At 42.0% G+C, this 18540-nt stretch overlaps 1 protein-coding gene across 4 annotated transcripts in view; it reads right to left on the reverse strand.

Annotated features, from left to right (window-relative positions):
- LOC149145831 (lysophospholipid acyltransferase LPEAT2-like) overlaps positions 1 to 18540 on the reverse strand; it is a 412491-nt gene that overhangs the window by 281233 nt on the left and 112718 nt on the right. For 2 of the 4 annotated variants that reach the window (XM_089449182.1, XM_089449180.1), the window contains one exon: positions 13134 to 13178. The exons of the other annotated variants lie outside the window; for them this stretch is intronic. In XM_089449182.1, coding sequence (XP_089305308.1) covers positions 13134 to 13178 — 45 coding nt within the window. The remainder of the gene's footprint in view (positions 1 to 13133; positions 13179 to 18540) is intronic. 4 annotated transcript variants of the gene reach the window in all.

Consider the following 18540-nt stretch of genomic DNA (forward strand, 5'->3'; position numbering starts at 1 on the left):
GAACTGTCGGGAATAGCCGAAACCAATGTTTTAAAACTCCGACTCCGACTCCGACTCGGTCGAGAGTCGACTCCGACTCCGACTCCGACTCGGTATCGAATCGGCCGGCTCGATTTCAATGACTCGGTCGTTGTAAAAAATACATTAAATATTTTTTTTTTATAAAAACACATAATTTTAAAGATTTTCATTCATGTTTCCAAACACACAGCATTAGAATATAGATAGAAGACAACATATTATCAAAGTAGGCTCATGAATATATCCATTATATCAAAATGGCACCCAATGCATTGTCCAATACATACACGATGATGATATAGAGATCAAAACAAAAACAAATAACCAAGGAGGCTATAAATGGCCTCTACAACAAAAGTCTGTGACCAATACTACTGGCTATTGCTAGAGTTGTCAACATCATCTGGCTCAGTGTTACTTGGGAGCGGGAGCGAAAGTGGGGAGCAAGAGCGAAAACGAGAGCGAGAGCGACATTTTCAGAAGCTCCTGGTTTGAGAGCGAATCCTGGAGAAGTTCGACAACCAATGTCACTAACATCAAGGTACAAAGAGGGATTGGTGCTCTTGATTAAATACGAGTTCCATACCCTAATACAGGACAAAATTCAATGGAAACATTGCAATCCTCCAATCCTGAAATCCTAAAAAACTGATAAGTCTGCTGAATTTTGAATGAAATCTAAAATTCTACTTTCTCCATATGAAATCCAATGATGCCGAAACCACTCTCAAACATCCTGAGTCATTTCATGGTAATGTTAAAAATTTAAGTAAAAGGATGAAAATGAAGATTAAGGAGAATGTCACTTTTACTTTAAGAATTTAACATTACCATGAAATTTGAGTAGCATATCAATACTAGGAGAGGGGAATGGACCCCAAATAGCATTTAACCAATTTAGAAAACACCTTGGAGTCCCCAACAATCAGCTAAATGTTAAAAAGTTCAAAAAAAATTAGAAAAATCGTTGTTTTTTGGGGGGACTGGCTGGATTTAATGACTCGGTCGAGTAGATGTGGAAACGGCTGGGTTGACCGAGTCATCACTGACTCGGCCTCCCGAACTGGTTTTTCTGCTGGGTCATAAAATTCTTCAATGACTCGGATCAACTCGGTCGTTTCGGATTCGATTCGGCCGAATTTTAAAACTATGGCCGAAACTGCCAAAACAGCGAGGAAAGCTGACGCAGAGGGCAGAATCCGGAACTGCCGGGAACGGCCAGAATTGTCGGGAACTGCCGGAACAGCCAGGAAAGCTGACGCAGAGGGCAGAAGCCAAAACTGCCGAGAACAACCGGAACTGTCGGGAAAGCTGACACAGAGGGCAGAAAAGGCTGACGCGATCCCTAGAGGCTGACACTGGGGTTTTTCGTGGGGCAGATTGGAGCTGAGGAGCTGTCGAAGTGTTTATCCGGGGATTTGTTGAAATTTGGTACCGGAGGACAGGTGGTTCCCTTAGGCTTTGATCTTTGGCCTAAGGAAAAGTGTCCAAAAGAATTTAATTTTTCTCCTAAAGTAACTTTATAATTTTTATAAAGTTAAATCTAATTTAAAAGTGACTTTAAGTGATAAAGTTACTAAGTCTAATTTTAAAGTGACTTTTATAAAGTCAATGAAAAATTAGAAAGGAAAAGTGACTTTGGAAATAAATGACTAAGTGAGTCTTTATTAAAGTGGGGTGAATTAAAAAATAGAAAGTGAGATTTAAATGAGCATTTAATCTCAGCCATTAATCTAAATCTATTTCAGCCATTGAATTTAGGGATCACCCAAAAGTCACTTAGGGTTGGGTTAAGGGAGGAAAAGGAGGAAAAGATCATTCATTCTTTCATGAGCAGATTGAGAGAAGGAGAGCAAGAGAGCAAGGGAGATTTCTGGGCGGTGTAACAGCAAAGTTGAAAGCGGAGTAACAGTAAAGCTGAAAGCGGTGTAACAGCAAAGCTGAAAGCGGAGTAACAGCAAAGCTGAAAGCGGAGTAACAGCAAAGCTGAAAGCGGTGTAACAGCAACAGCCGCGGTGTAACAACAACAGCTGCGGAGTATCAGCAGCAGTGTATCAGCAAGGCTGAGATAAGTTGTAAAAGTATGTTTGCTGAATTTTTGCTGAACATTTTTCCTATTGTAAAAAGGCATTTTCCAGAAATAAAGAAGAGCTCTCAAACTGGTTTTCCCCAAGAGTTGTAGGGGGTTTTTCCAGGGTCACATTGACCAAAAATCTCAGTGTTTAAATGTGTTTTAATGGCTGTTTATTACTGCTGATTTTTATTTCTGCAATTTCCAGCATTCTGTAAAATTTCCAGAATTTGTGTTTTCAGCAAATTTATTTTTTCCAACTTGTTGAATGTATGGTTATGGGAAAGGGCATTTAACTATATGGGAGAAATAAGGAGAAACTGAAAACCGGGGTGGGAAATGAGAAATTTCTACATGGTATCGGAGCTTGAGTGCTGAAGGGCAGTTTGGGACAGCAAAAGGAAAAATTACAGTTGCTGATTTTTCACTCAAAAAATTCCAGCAAACTGATTTTTTTATAAACAGCAGTTTTATCTTTACCACAGCAGTGCTATTTTTCAATTTTAGGACAGCAGGATGTCATTGGGATTGAGGGTAGAGGATAGGTTGGATGGGCATACAAATTACAGCGTTTGGAAGGAGAGAATGCAGAGTATCTTTGAGGAGGCAGAAGTCTGGGATATCATGGTGCATACAGCACAGCACCCTGATGTTGTGCCTACTGATGCTACTCAGTTGGCTGCTTATAATAAAAAGAACAACAAGGGTAAGAGGCTGATTCTAGACGGAATCAAAGACCATTGCATTCCTCATGTGAGAGGAAAGAGCAATGCCCATGAGATGTGGACAGCATTGTCCAATCTCTACCAGAATACCAATGAGAACTGGAAGATGGTCCTGAAAGAGAAGTTGAAGAACATTAAGATGGGCAATGATAGTGCAGCTAGATATCTCACAAAGATTACCAATGTGAGAGATGAGTTGGCAGCGATTGGAGAGGCCATTCCACCCACTGAGTTGGTGCGGATTGCAGTGAATGGCCTCCCCCGTTCATGGTTGAACTTTGCTGATGGGGTTTGTGCACGTGAGACCCTTCCCACATGGGAGAGGTTTTGGGATGATTGCATTCAGACAGAGATCAGGAAAGGTCAGCTTGGGGCAGCCAAGCCAATTGAGCAAGATGAGGACGTAGCACTGGTGGCAGGAGGCAAGAAAGGCAAAGGGAAGAAGCAGGCTTCCACAAGCAGTGGTGGGGGCAAAGGCAAAGGTAAAGGTAAACAGGGGAACACACAGAAGGACTATTCCAAGGTGAAGTGTTGGAATTGTCAGAAGATGGGACACTATGCAGTTGTGCGTCCGGAGAAGAAGAAGAACAAGGGGAAGAACCAGGACGTGGCAGCTTCAGCAGAGATTGAGGACTTTGCAGGTCGTTTTGACCGAGAGTTTGCGTTCACTACGTGTGAGTCCTCTAGTGCAGGATCACCTGCCACACAGGTTCAGAGGGAGCATGCTTTTCCCTCGATTAACGGAGCATCTTCAGGTATCTGGTATGTGGATAGTGGGGCTTCACATCATATGACAGGAGTTCGTGAGTACTTCTCAGAGCTTTCAGAGAGTGGCACTGATATTGAGGTAGTTCTCGGTGATGACAGAGTTGTTAGAGCAGTCGGGGTGGGGACAGTGACATTTCAGAGGGAGTCCAAACCTCCCTTGAAGCAGTCAGAGGTTCTTTATGTGCCAGGGATGAGGAAGAACCTCATATCCGTCTCAGCTTTGGAGGACAGAGGATATGAGGTACTGTTCAGGGAAGGACAGGTGTTGATGTATCCCAGGGGCACTCCAGCTGATTCAGCTAGAGTGATAGGTGTACGCCATGCAAAGGTGTACAAGTTTGCATTCCAGCCCCTTTTGGCATTGAGCAGTAGTACCAACAGCAGAGCTAGCAGTTCCGAGCTGTGTGAGATTTGGCACCGCAGGATGGGACACATGTATCATGGAGCCTTGAGGACATTGCGGGAGATCACTACAGGTGTGCCAGATTTCAGTACTGATCACTTTGATACTTGCAGAGGTTGTGCGATGGGCAAGTTTGCCAAATCCCCTTTTCCCAGCAGTGACAGCAGAGCGACGGGGATACTTGATTTGATTCATTCTGATGTGAGCGGTCGGATGTCTCATGTTTCCTTGAGTGGATATGAGTACTATGTTTTATTCATTGATGATCACTCCAGGAGGACATGGATTTATTTTTTGAAGACCAAGAGTGAGGTCTTCAAGCGGTTTCAGGAGTTCAGAGCTCTTGTGGAGACACAAACAGGTCGGAAGATCAAGTCCCTGAGGTCGGACAATGGAGGAGAGTACACCCTTGGAGAGTTTGTTGACTATTGTGCGGAGGCAGGCATTAGGAGGGAGTTCACTGTTCCTTACAACCCCCAGCAGAACGGGGTTGCGGAGAGGAAGAACAGATCCATCATAGGGGCTGCCAAAGCCATGTTACATGATCAGGGGTTGCCATTGTTCTTGTGGGCAGAGGCCTGCAACACAGCTGTTTACTTGCAGAACAGGAGTCCGCATCGTGCCTTGGGGCACATGACTCCGGAGGAGGCTTTCTTTGGGAAGAAGCCTGATCTTGGTCATCTTCATATCTTTGGATGCATTGCATACTCCTATATACCCAAGGAGAAGAGGACCAAACTAGAGCCCACCGCAGAGAAGGGTATCTTTGTGGGCTACAGTGAGACCTCAAAGGCCTTTCGGATTTACATTCCTGCACAGAGGAGAGTTGTTGTCAGACGGGATGTGAAGTTCGAGGAGGACAGGTCCTTTAGGAGGTCACGGGAGTTAGAGTATCTGGATCAGCCAGACCCTCAGCAGCAGTTGAGTCAGTCGCAAGGATCCAGTGGGCAGGGATCAGGAGGATCCGGAGGTACATCTATGAGGATGTCAGGTCCATCAGTGAGCAGTGGCTCGCCGAGCCAGAGGGGTGGTGCTCCGAGCAGTTCACAGAGCAGTTTACTAGGGAGTCCATTGATGGACAGTTCACACGGTACCTCAGCTTCTACAGGTTCAGGTGCAGGCAGGAGGACAGCAGACAGACAGTCAGGAGTTCAGGCTACTGATGGTGATGAGGAGGAGGAGTTTCATTCTCCTATGGGAGAAGCATGCTCAGGGAAGAGGAAGCCCAAGTGGCTTCAGGACACCTTGAGAGATGCCACATCTGTTGCTGAGCCGAAGAGGCCGGTCAGAGAGAGTAGACCACCTGAGAGGTTTTGTAGTTATATGGCGATGGTTACCAGCATCCTTGACTCTGAGCCTTCTAGCTATGAGGAGGCAGCTAGCCAGCAGGTCTGGAGAGAGGCCATGCAGGAGGAGTATTCTTCTATCATGAAGAATGATGTTTGGGAGGTGGTGCCGAGGCCTGAGGGCAAATCCGTGGTTACTTCCAGATGGCTTTACAAGGTAAAGCATGCTACAGATGGCAGCATTGAGAAATTCAAAGCGAGGTTTGTGGCTAGAGGATTCTCCCAGGAAGAGGGAGTTGATTATGAGGAGACCTTCGCTCCCGTGGAGCGATATACTTCGATACGCTCCATTATATCGATAGCAGCAGAGATGGGTTGGAAGATCCACCAGATGGATGTGAAGACCGCATTTCTCAATGGCTTCATACAGGAGGAGGTGTACATTGAGCAGCCACAGGGCTTTGAGGTGCATGGGAAGGAGTCCCATGTGTGCAGATTGAAGAAGGCCCTTTATGGCCTGAAGCAAGCTCCCAGAGCTTGGTACTCCAGGATAGATACATACTTGCAGGGGATGGGTTTCACAAAGAGTGAGGCAGATCCAAACCTTTACTTTATTGTGATTGGTGAGGAGCCTCTCATTCTGGTGCTGTATGTGGATGACTTGATCATTACAGGTGTAGAGAGACTCATAGAGCACTGCAAGAGAGATCTTGCGGCGGAGTTTGAGATGAAGGACATCGGCTTGATGCATTACTTTTTGGGTTTGGAGGTGTGGCAGGAGGAGGGGCATTTCTTCCTGGGGCAGGGGAAGTATATTGTGGACATCCTTAGCAGATTCCACATGGAGGATTGTAGACCCATGTCGACACCGATGATCACCAACTAGAAGAAGCTTCATGCTTCGGATTCCAAGTTGGTGGATCCCACATTGTACAGACAGCTAATTGGTTCCTTGATGTATTTGGTCAACACTAGATCAGATATCTGTTTTGCAGTCAACACGATGAGTCAGTTTATGTGTGAGCCTAGGAAGGTTCACTGGGTGGCTGCAAAACACATTTTGCGGTACTTGCAGGGGACAGTGGATTATGGTCTGGACTACAGGCAGGGAGATGGAGTGAGATTGGCAGGATACACTAATTCTGATTGGGCAGGTTGTGCTTCTGATAGGAAGAGCACTTCAGGGTGTTGTTTTGGGTTGGGTTCAGCAGTAGTGTCATGGTTCAGCCGGAAGCAGCAGTCAGTAGCACTGAGTTCAACGGAAGCAGAGTATATGGCAGCCAGTCTAGCTAGCTGTGAGGCCATCTGGCTTCGCAAGATGTTGTTTGGCTTATTTGGTCAGCCGTTGAGACCTTCAGTGATTTACTGTGATAATCAGAGTTGCATTAAACTCACGGAGAATCCAGTATTTCATGACAGGTCAAAGCATATCGGGATCAGATATCATTTCATCAGAGACTATGTTCAGAAGGGAGCTGTGAAGCTTGAGTATATTTCCACTGATGAGCAGGTTGCAGATATTCTTACCAAAGCCTTACCACGAGGCAAGCATGTCTACTTCAGAGACAAGATGGGTGTGGTGAGGAACACCTTCCTCGGTAAGAGGGAGTGTTGAAATTTGGTACCGGAGGACAGGTGGTTCCCTTAGGCTTTGATCTTTGGCCTAGGGAAAAGTGTCCAAAAGAATTTAATTTTTCTCCTAAAATAACTTTATAATTTTTATAAAGTTAAATCTAATTTAAAAGTGACTTTAAGTGATAAAGTTACTAAGTCTAATTTTAAAGTGACTTTTATAAAGTCAATGAAAAATTAGAAAGGAAAAGTGACTTTGGAAATAAATGACTAAGTGGGTCTTTATTAAAGTGGGGTGAATTAAAAAATAGAAAGTGAGATTTAAATGAGCATTTAATCTCAGCCATTGATCTAAATCTATTTCAGCCATTGGATTTAGGGATCACCCAAAAGTCACTTAGGGTTGGGTTAAGGGAGGAAAAGGAGGAAAAGATCATTCATTCTTTCATGAGCAGATTGAGAGAAGGAGAGCAAGAGAGCAAGGGAGATTTCTGGGCGGTGTAACAGCAAAGCTGAAAGCGGAGTAACAGCAAAGCTGAAAGCGGAGTAACAGCAAAGCTGAAAGCGGTGTAACAGCAAAGCTGAAAGCGGTGTAACAGCAAAGCTGAAAGCGGAGTAACAGCAAAGCTGAAAGCGGTGTAACAGCAAAGCTGAAAGCGGAGTAACAGCAAAGCTGAAAGCGGAGTAACAGCAAAGCTGAAAGCGGTGTAACAGCAACAGCCGCGGTGTAACAGCAACAGCCGCGGTGTAACAGCAACAGCAGCGGTGTAACAGCAACAGCTGCGGAGTATCAGCAGCGGTGTATCAGCAAGGCTGAGATAAGTTGTAAAAGTCTGTTTGCTGAATTTTTGCTGAACATTTCTCCTATTGTAAAAAGGCATTTTCCAGAAATAAAGAAGGGCTCTCAAACTGGTTTTCCCCAAGAGTTGTAGGGGGTTTTTCCAGGGTCACATTGACCAAAAATCTCAGTGTTTAAATGTGTTTTAATGGCTGTTTATTACTGCTGATTTTTATTTCTGCAATTTCCAGCATTCTGTAAAATTTCCAGAATTTGTGTTTTCAGCAAATTTATTTTTTCCAGCTTGTTGAATGTATGGTTATGGGAAAGGGCATTTAACTATATGGGAGAAATAAGGAGAAACTGAAAACCGGGGTGGGAAATGAGAAATTTCTACAGGATTTAGCTGGTGCATCTGTCTCCGAAGGAGAGCAACATGCAAGGGACAACTAACTAACCTTGGGACAGTTGTATGGTACTTAACAGCAAGTACACCAAGCATGCAATGTTACAGCAAGCATGCACGGGACAACAAACTAATGTTGGGACAGCAGCATGATACTTAGTGCAACAAGCATGTATTGGTACAGCTAGCATGCAACAGCAAGCATGCTAAGGACAACAGGCATGCTAGGGACAAGTAAGCAAGGGACAACAAGCAAGCAAGGTGCAGCCAGCACATAGGTCAGTATGGCAACACGATGCAACAATGGCACATAATGCAGTATAGTGATGGGTACAGAAATGATTAATGAAGCATGATGAGATGCAACATAGTGATGATGGGTGCAGCATGGTGCAACACGGTGAGGTGCAGCATGATGACGAAATGCAGCACAACGATAGGTGAAGGAGTCACCTTGGAGAATCAATTGAAGCAGCATGTCTTCAACTGATCTCATGTATCATCTTCTTAGAGATGATCTATGCTCTTATCTAGATAAGTTAAAGTGTTGACTTGTATTGTAAACGTACTATCTCTGTCTCTCTCTATGCTGAACTATTGAAGAACATATAAGAAGAATTGATCAAGGGTTCCCCACATTGGGGTTTGTCCCTGGCTAGCGCCACATCTTGTGTCCTCTTGCCTTGGCTTGTCTTCTGCGATTTATGTTTATTTTCTATCTACAGTTTACTTTAATGCTGACGTGATTGCTAATCTGGAAAAATATTGAGCTAACTGTGAAAATTGAAATAAATTTCTCAAAGCATAGAACATACCTAAAATTAACACACTACTATATCTTACACATCATGCTCTAACCCCTTAAGCCCCAACTAGACAATCAAAGAAAATCATAAAAAAAGGAAAAAGGAAAAAAGCATTAAAGAAGGGTGGGAAAATCAAGGTCGGGGCATCTTATGTACCACGATTGCTCCCTCTTATACATTATAAACCCAAGTGCGGGCTTCCCTCTTATCAACTACCCTTGTACCCCAACATGTGACCCAGGGTTGCCCCTTCTCATTCCCTACTTCATTCACCTATCTGCCACATGTCACCACCTTTTAAAGGATGTACTTTGACTATATTATCCCCTTTAGAAGTAGAAACCACCTAATAGGGCACTTGGTTAACCCCATTTGGATTTTAGGAGACACTGGCACATCCCGAAGCCCATTATGGAAGGGTAGGCCATTATGAAGTCCCCACGTGTAGTCCATGGTTAGGTAAGCTCATTTACTCAATTTCTCTAATGACTTGTTGTACTAGAATGCTAGGGGGCACGTTGGATCTTCTACAAGATTGTAGATGATTTCCATTTGGGTTTGGTCTCCCTATACGGGATCCTTATCCTCTAGAGGGCTACATTAGCACATGTAGGGTGAGCGTTGAAAGCCATGGGCCTACACAGCAGCAGATTGCACTCCATGGATCCCCACATCCATTCAGAGATTGCTCGTGGTTCACTTATTGGACGAGGAGGATGCACCTGATCCATCATGCCCAAGTGGCCCCAGATCTACACCATACACTTGGCATGTGATCCAAGACTTGCACGATGATGTGGCATCACCTACACCATCATCCTAGCCCTTGTAGGCGATCTACAGGCATCTTCGATTTGTTTGGAGACCTGTGAGGACACTTGTGTGCCCCCACACGTCATTTGGAGCACCACAAGTTATTACAAGGGGCCAATCCCTTGCCCACTGCTTTTGAGGGTCATATTCTTCATTATGGCACCCATGGACCTCATTAGGCCTCTTAGAGGGCTCTACGACATGCATAGATTATTATTTGACCTCTTGAGAAGCTTACTTTTTCATTTATGAGCTAGTTTGGTGGGCTTGTCACCAAAAGTTTTATTATTAGCACATTATTTTATTTTTGGGGCTTATGTAGGCCAAGGAGGCTAATTTGAACTCCTAAATTGTGTATAAATAGGAGTGAAATGAGTTCATTTCTCATCATCACTTTGGTTTGGATCACTTATCTCTCTTGAGATTTCCGCACTTTTTCTAAAGATGAATTGGAGATTTATGGATGAGTTTTGATGTATGGATATTGGTCTATCTTCTCTCGGAGCTTCTTTATTGTCAATTGTGAATAGTTGGATATACTTTATTACATGTAAGTACGCACTTTTGATGTTATTCTTGTTTACTTTTGTCATATATGTTGGACTGGGATTTTCGCTATTCTAGGGCATAATTGTTGCATGCATTTACTGCTTAACATTATAGAATTTATCTCTATTATAGCATTTCCTTCAATGTATGAGCATGTAATAGGAGTGAAATCTCCTAGGGGTAAAATTGACCTTGACAAGCCATTTCTCTTGCACATCGAAGTATAAAAGCGGCAAGGTTGCTTCTCTTTGACCTAGAAGGCAAATGAAGTGATCTTGAAGGCCTCCTTCACTGGAAACCAAGAAATCGTACTCTTACTCAACATAGACTCCATTCTCCCTAAGATTAAGGCATTGATCTACCAAGGGTGGTCACTAAAATCCACATTTTCTCACATCCTTCCAGGACTAGCCACATTGGGGTACCTAGGGCATCAATTTCCCACCAAGCTAGCCATCAAAAAAATTCGTTCTCCTAGGGTCTCCTGTAGTGCCCTTTCCTCTAGCTCTCCTCCAATTTTGAAGCCATTCCGACGGTGGAGTTGGAAGAAAAATCAAGCCCTAGCTTTAGGATTAAAACTTGTCGTGCCATCCCCAAGGCTAGTACCTCATAGGGTCAAGACAACATCTTCAAGTGAAAATTATTCTCTTGATCATTTTCCCCACCTTGTCTAGGGTAACAATATCATTGGTTGCTTTATACCTTCCTCATATCCTAGACTGGGTCCACTTGGCCCCGTGTGGTCCCACTCTTTTGAAAGACCATTCTTCAAGAACCATCTGGGATACCAATTCTAACAAGGATTTTAGGGATTGGGAAACTCCTTCACAAGTCTTATCCCATAAACCTAACCCTCAAATCCTCTCTTCCTTTCCCTAGATTACCTAGTACCTTGCTTACAAAGTAAACAATCTTTATCCTTCAAATTTTGGGAAATGGATATTTGGGCCACTCATGTCCATTGAGTTATTCTTCATCAATGACCCCACGCATACCGGGTCTCCTCCCATCGGTGAAAGTCCGTAAATAGAAGGGAGCCTTAGCTAAGCTGACAGTGGGCTAACACTCCATTTGTTGCCCTTGGCCTAGCATTTTCCCTTTAGGGATTCCCCTTAGGCCCCATGCTAGTTTGAGCGGTAACAAGTACCAAGTGTGACAAACTGATGTGTATATAGGCCCAAGTGTCCAAGACTGGTTGAGCGTATTTTCTCTTGCTAGCAATGTATCTCTACACGAGGATTAGTGTATGAAAGGTGGTTTCCATGGGTGCTATGAGAGGTGAGTTCAGGGGAGTGGAAAATCCCCACTTAACTCAACCAAAAACCACCTGTCAACAATTTGCTGCACAGAGCCTCTTAAGTCTGGCCTGTGTGTTCCTAGCTGGCTGAGTATCTCGTATGGGGGTTGCATGTGAACAGCTGGAGGGATGTGGGAGTTAACTCCCATTCAAACTCATGACTAGGTTGCCACATAACCCAAGCACTAACAACAAATCTGTGTTGTTATCTCTGGTGATCTCGACCCCTCCACATGGGCAACTCAGCCCCCTTAACAGGCAGTCAGGGGGCAGACAACTCATCCCCCCTTAGGTGGCCTCCAACTTGGCTTTAAACATCACTTAACTGATCATTCTTTTGCCAAGTCACTTGACTTAAATGGTGGTCACACTTAGTTGACTCAAAACATGTCTTTGGGCTGTCCCCAGCTTATTAATTATCAAATTTTCCTAGTCTTTTTTCCACTTTTATGAGTAAAAGTGGATTTTCGTGTGATAATATTTATTTTTGGGACCCCAAAGTGGGTACTAGGCTAATGTTGGTACTCAAGTGTAAATTTTGAGTACTCACATGCCATACAACATTTTCTAGTGTCACTTTTTAATTATTAGTAATTGCATACAAAATTAATTAAAAAAACTCGTTCTGTGGGAAATTTTTAATTATTTAAAAATTCCTAAATATATCTAATGCAATTCTGTAGGACTTTTGATATGACCTAACATGGTAATATACATTGACCCTAGACTCAGAAACACACTGAAGGCCCGATTATTAAGACACGCTCCAGCTTTGGAGGTTGAGTGAAAAAACTTAGTTATTCATCGTTAAAAAACGAGAATAATTAATTAAGTGAAAAAAACACTCTAGAGTGGACTCCCTTAGTAACCAGGGCCCAAATTGTCTAATTCCATTACATAAGTTCATCATACTAGCGTCATTTATTACAATTTCCCCGTGGAGTACAGAATTTGCATAAAGAAGACAGAGAAAAGGGACAAAATGCCATGCTGAACTTCTGATCTTCAAAAAAATTGCAGTGTCTTGTCCATTGGGCAATTGGGTCTTCCTACCATGTGCATATGAGCAGGTAACAGGTCATTTCATTTTCCAAATTTACTTTCAAGCAGCAAGCGATTTCTTTCTTTTTGGCATTTCGCTTTTCAAGCATAAGCATTTAATTTTCACAAGTATTCACTTTTGGCAATGTTCTTTATCATTATGTCATTTACTTGTGAATTATATTTACATGCTTATGAATTATATGTTGATGGGTGTATGTATTCTTGCATAATTCAATTAACTCCTAGATTAATATTTTCTATTCGCTATAGCTTAATTAAGCCTTAGTTGTCTCATAAGGTCCTCCCCCCTTGGCTTTCCTAGGAGTTAGCCGAGATGGAGGAGTTGAGAACTAAGTGACAGCTACTCAACTTGAGACTTGCCTCCAAGGGCACACCAAGTGGATTAAAGATTTTCTCCATGTTAGCCCAAGTGTGGATTAGGCAGCAACAGCCTCTTCACAGTCCCTTCTACTTGTTAAAACCAGCTACAAGAACTACCTAGAATGGTCATTGTATTCTCACGCATGATATTTGACCACAATTCCTTTCCACAAGGATTCCAAAATGTGACGAAAAAGATGAAAAGCAGCTTACCCTTTCCATTTTTGCCATCTCAACCACATATGCTGAAGGTGGAACCTGCAATTAATCAAAATCAGGATGTTTAGGGCTTAACCAAGAAACAAGACATACAAGCTTGATATGGAGTTATTTAATTGCTGATATGCCTTGAATTATAATAAAGAAAATGCAAGTTCTATTGCATAAATGAGACACAATTCATAGGAAATAGTGTCTTCAGTATATTGCATCAGCTACGGATAAACACACACAATTAGCTGACAACTACTATTCAACGCTAGAAACAGCTACAACAAAGAAAACTATGCATATTAAACAACCAGATAACCTATTCCAAGAATGGCAGCAATGTCTTCAAAGTCATCAAGGCAATAGATAGTCATAAAATTCATTCAGAAGGTTACGCAAAAAATTGTAACAGAGTATGATTGCATAATAAATGTGTTATTAATTCTCCACTTCATAAATATACCAAAGTTCTTTAATGTAGCCAATCTTCTCCTATATTGAATCTTTTGGGAATCACAATTCACAATTACTTTGTAAAGAAAAGGAAACTCATTTTCTTCAAAAGGAAACTTGTTTGAAAGAAAGGCTTACTTGTTAGAAGGCCATTGTGATGCAAAAACAGCCTTGCATCCACAAGACTTAATCAAATAATTTGCTTAGCGAAAAAAGAATTAAATATCTGAGTGTGTAAAGTTTGCTACAATGGTTTAAAGTTGTAAATTGCAATGTTGCATTAATTGTTATCGGGATAATATCGGCGCAAGGAAAAAATCGGTAATTATCATAATTATCAGGAAATAATCGTTTGGTACAAAAATATTCATTTTTTTCATTTTTTTTCAATTTTTTTAATATCTAAACCATCTACAACATAAAATAAATACATTGATACATAAATATGATAAAAAAAAAAAACTAATATATAAGATGTTTAATATCATTTCTAGCACTAAAATCACACATAACATTGAATCATGTCCTAAATAGTAAGTCCTGACTTCTGGGTCCCAACTCAGCCTCAAAATATCAACAAAAAATATGATAATGTATCTCATCATGTCATAATGTCATATACAACAAAATGAAAGTCTAATCCTATTGATTTCCTCTGCCCCTCTTGCGAGAAAATGCCACAGCTTTCCCTTTCCCTCTAGATGTAGATGCTGGTGCCCGTGCTGGTGGAGATGGCAGTGGAGTCTAATGTGCTCTAGAAGCTGAAGAACTAGAAGTAGGAGGTATAGGAGGTAGACCACGTCCTCTACTGGTGGCAGTGGTAGCCCGGGCAGGTGGTGTCACCTCCTCCTCCTGTTCCTCCTCCTCCTCCTCCACTACATCCTGCACTAACCAATCATCAACAGACTCCATGAGAGGCCTCTCGGCCTCAACCCTCCATGCAGCAATGGTGTCAATCCCATCCAATGAGATGGCATCCACATCAGATGTCCTCTCAAGTTGCCTCACCCACAATCGAAGATTGTAGTAGACGTAGACCATGTCATTAAGTCGCTGGGACTCCAACCTGTACAAAGATCATGAAATAATAATTAATAATTATAAAAAAAATATTGTTTAATAAATTCAAAAATTTATTTGGAAATTTGCAATATTTTAAATGTTTAAGTGTTAACCTGTTGCACTTCTTGTTGTGTATTTTTTCAAATACACTCCAGTTGCACTCACATCCTGAGGAGCTACATGTTTGGCTAAGGATGCGAATGGCAAGCTTTTGCAGAAGGGGTACCCTGCCACCATACATTTTCCACCATGCATCTACAACAAAATTATAAATAAAATTTTAAATAAACATAAGAAAAAATGGAATTTGAAGAGACAATGAAATTTGAAACAAAGTTACAAACTAAAAAATACCCGGCATTTTAATCGTTCTATCATTGACAGCCATCTCAAAGCCAAATGTACCACCTGTCATCCTATATGTCTCAATTTGTTTAGAGATCTCTATACGTTGTTCTGGAGATCGCACCATCTTCTGGACACAGGATAAGAATCCATCCATGATCTCAGCATCAAAATCAAACCCACATGCATAAGAAAATGCAGGGTTCAGGAAAAGCCCAGCAGCATGAATGGGACGATGGAGTGTGTTATTCCATCGCTCATCAATCACTCCCCATAGGAGGAGTTGTCTCTGAAACTCCCCATCGCTCATCTCCCTTATCATCATAGTAGGCCCGAATGGCTTCTTTGGCCCTGTCCATGGCCTCATACAAATAGCCCATTGCGGGCTTCTCACCATCAACCAACCGAAGAACCTTTACCAAAGGTTCAGTAACGGCGCACACCTCCTGCACTCCCACCCAGAAGTCTTCCTGGTATGTAACTAGTCTGCATACGACCTCTCCCTCTGGTTTGTGGCTCATTGGCAAAGCACGCCACTCCTCTGAAAGAAACATTCTCTTCACATCCCACATAGAATTCAAGAGGGATTGAAGAGATATGAAACTGGTGGCAAACCGTGTAATGGCGGGGCGCACCAACTCTTTGTTGTTGGTGAATCTTCTCATCAAGCTAAGCACAGATGTGTGGTTATATATAAATTTTGTAGTGCTTTTGGATGAATCAACAATATCTTTGACAAAGGGAATTTTCCCTATGTCCTCCAACATCAAATCAATACACTGTGCAGCACAAGGTGTCCAAAATAAAGTAAGATGCCTGTCCATAAGCATCCTGCCAGCAGCAACATAATTTGCAGCATTGTCCGTTATGACTTGGACAACATTTTGTTCACCCACCTCCAAAATAAACACATCTAGCAAATCACATAAAGTTCTTGCATCTTTGATTTGTGCAGATGCATCAACAGATTTGATAAACATAGTCCCCTTGGGACAACTAACCAAGAAGTTTATAAGGGTTCTCCCCTTTTGATCAGTCCAACCATCTGACATAACAGTGCATCCTGTTTGTGCCCATGATGCCCTAAAATCCTCCAATCTTTGGGTGCAGTCACGCTTTTCATTTTGAAGAATCCAGCCTCTAAAATCATGATAAGAAGGGATTTTGTACCCTGGGCCAACACTGGAAATAGCATCAAAAGGAGGTTGGAAAAATGGATTATTCCTTACCATGCTGAAAGGAATATCACTCCAGAGGAGAAATTTTGCCAGCAACTTGTCATCTTGTTCTTTCTCAGTTCTTTTTAGCATTGAACTGATATATGGCTGTGAACCAAGTGTGGTTCGAGGAACAAAAAATGATGTGGCGGCTATCGGATTGGTTGATGCTGCAGTAGAACCAGTGCCACTTGGCCCACTTCCTTCAGCTGACATTTTAAGTTGCCTTTTGAGTTCTTCTTTAGCCTCTCTAGTCTGCGCTAAATTTTCCAATGCTCTCAGGGCTCTTTGGATAAGTTTAGGAGTTGTATTTTTACAAGGCCCCACATCTTTTCCAGGGATTTTTGCAAGGTGAAACTTCAACCTATACACCCCCCCAAATATAGGGTGGCCACACAACTTGCAACTCAAGTTTAGTCTATCATTCGGAGAATTAGGTACACCATATTCCCCAGAAAGGATCCAATTTCCTTGGCATGTTTGTTTTTGAACTTTGAAGTTGCAAACTTGAAGTCTTGAATGGTGTTTTGGTGCAGTTGTGAACCTATGGGAAAATAAGGATTACAATTTAGCATTTACAAAATTACAAGTTACAAATTTACAATTTAGTATTTTAATTTTTAATTTTTACATTGTACAATGAAAACCCAAGTTACCCAACCTAAAACAACCATTCCAAAGTTCAAACACAAGTTACCCAACCATTCCAAACCATAGTTTTTAAAACCGTTTTTGAAAACCGGTTACCGGTCAAACCGGCCGGTTAGCAAGGCTGCCGGTCTGAACCGGCCAAAAAACCCGGTTTGACTGGGCCTTTCTCCATTTTTCAGCCCTAACCGGTGAAAACCGGCCGGTTTAGGACAAAACCGGCCGGTTTGTATCAAACCGGCCGGTTTTGTCCTAAACCGGCCGGTTTTAGGCATGCCCACCAAAACATGGAAAAAGGTGGATTTTTTACTGTGGTTTAGGGATATTTGACTGTGGTTTAGGGGTTTTTGACTGTGGTTGAGGCTGATTTTGATATCGACACCACAGGTTTGGATTTGTCATAGCCTATAGGTTAATATTTCTCATGTATACTCCTTGTATTTGCCATATAAAACTCCTCCCAATCCTTAGATGCTTCATTATATTAGACTTTGATGCTTCCATGTCTACTTTAAACTTCAGGAAATTCAGATGCCAACGATAGCTCAGATCTTGGACAAGTATTATTGTTTCTAGTTGTCATAAAAAACGCCTTAAATCTGTCAATAAGTTAGGTTACAAAATTCCACTTTTTTGTAATTTAGATGTCACTGTCCAAAGAAACTCGGATGTCAGAGTTCTGATTTTTCATAGAGGTGTTATTTTGGATGTTCGCGAGGTAATGTAATTCAAAGAGTTTCTGATGTCCACAGGAACTTTCACATTAACATGTACAGTCATCAGAACTCCAGTGTAACTTCTCCTTAATTTCTAGTGAGGAAGTTCGGCCTTTATATCTGATATAACATAAGCTTTTTGGTTCTCTTTCAAAGTCTTGGCTCACCTTGCTATAGTACATAGAATTTGCCCTGAAATACAGAGAGAGAAAATGCAAATGCCTTATAGGTCTTGAACAAACTATTTAAACCTTCTTATATTCTTATTCCTTTGGAGCACTCCTTGGACCTTGACCTCAGCACTTTTATGATCTTTGACTTCTCTGAAAATCAGACTTTTTGCTCTGAGTCGGCATCAGAACCAGGATTAGTAGCGACATCAAGGAAAGGCAAAGAAGCAATGGAAGGCACTAGTCGTGCAGGTCGACAAACTCGTGCTTCCATTAGGTCCACTTCTATTATCATTGGTGGCATTGATACTGAGGTTGCAGATCAGGCTGAGGCATCCTCAGACTCTGAACCAGATGATGTCTATGTAGCTCCTGATGATGATCCTATGTCTAGCAGTGGTGATGAACTTGATGATTGATCATGTGTATAGTGTAGACTCGTAGTAGGCCAATGGCCTCATAGCTTGCAGCATTGTTTTTGGACTTTATAGGCCATTTAGAGCCTCATTTCTTATGTATTTTGCTATTTTGTCGATGATATGTATTGTACTCGGTGCCATTTTGATATATTCACCTTTACATGGTATATAAATGAGCAAACTTTGCATATTTTGTCTTTATTGGCTTGGAATCATGGTTTTACATCTTAAAATAGTTTTGTTTCATTAAAAATTAATTATTTAATGTATTTTTGTAAAACCGGTTCGTTTAGACCAAACCAGTCCCGGTTAGACCGGTTCCGGTCGGTAAACCGGTTCATTAGGTGGACCGGTCCGGTCACCGGTTCCGGTTTTAAAAA

The sequence above is a fragment of the Pinus tabuliformis genome, chromosome X (genome assembly GCF_031772625.1).
Source record: "Pinus tabuliformis cultivar Carrire ecotype Pingquan chromosome X, CPIR1, whole genome shotgun sequence".
Classification (NCBI taxonomy): domain Eukaryota; kingdom Viridiplantae; phylum Streptophyta; class Pinopsida; order Pinales; family Pinaceae; genus Pinus; species Pinus tabuliformis.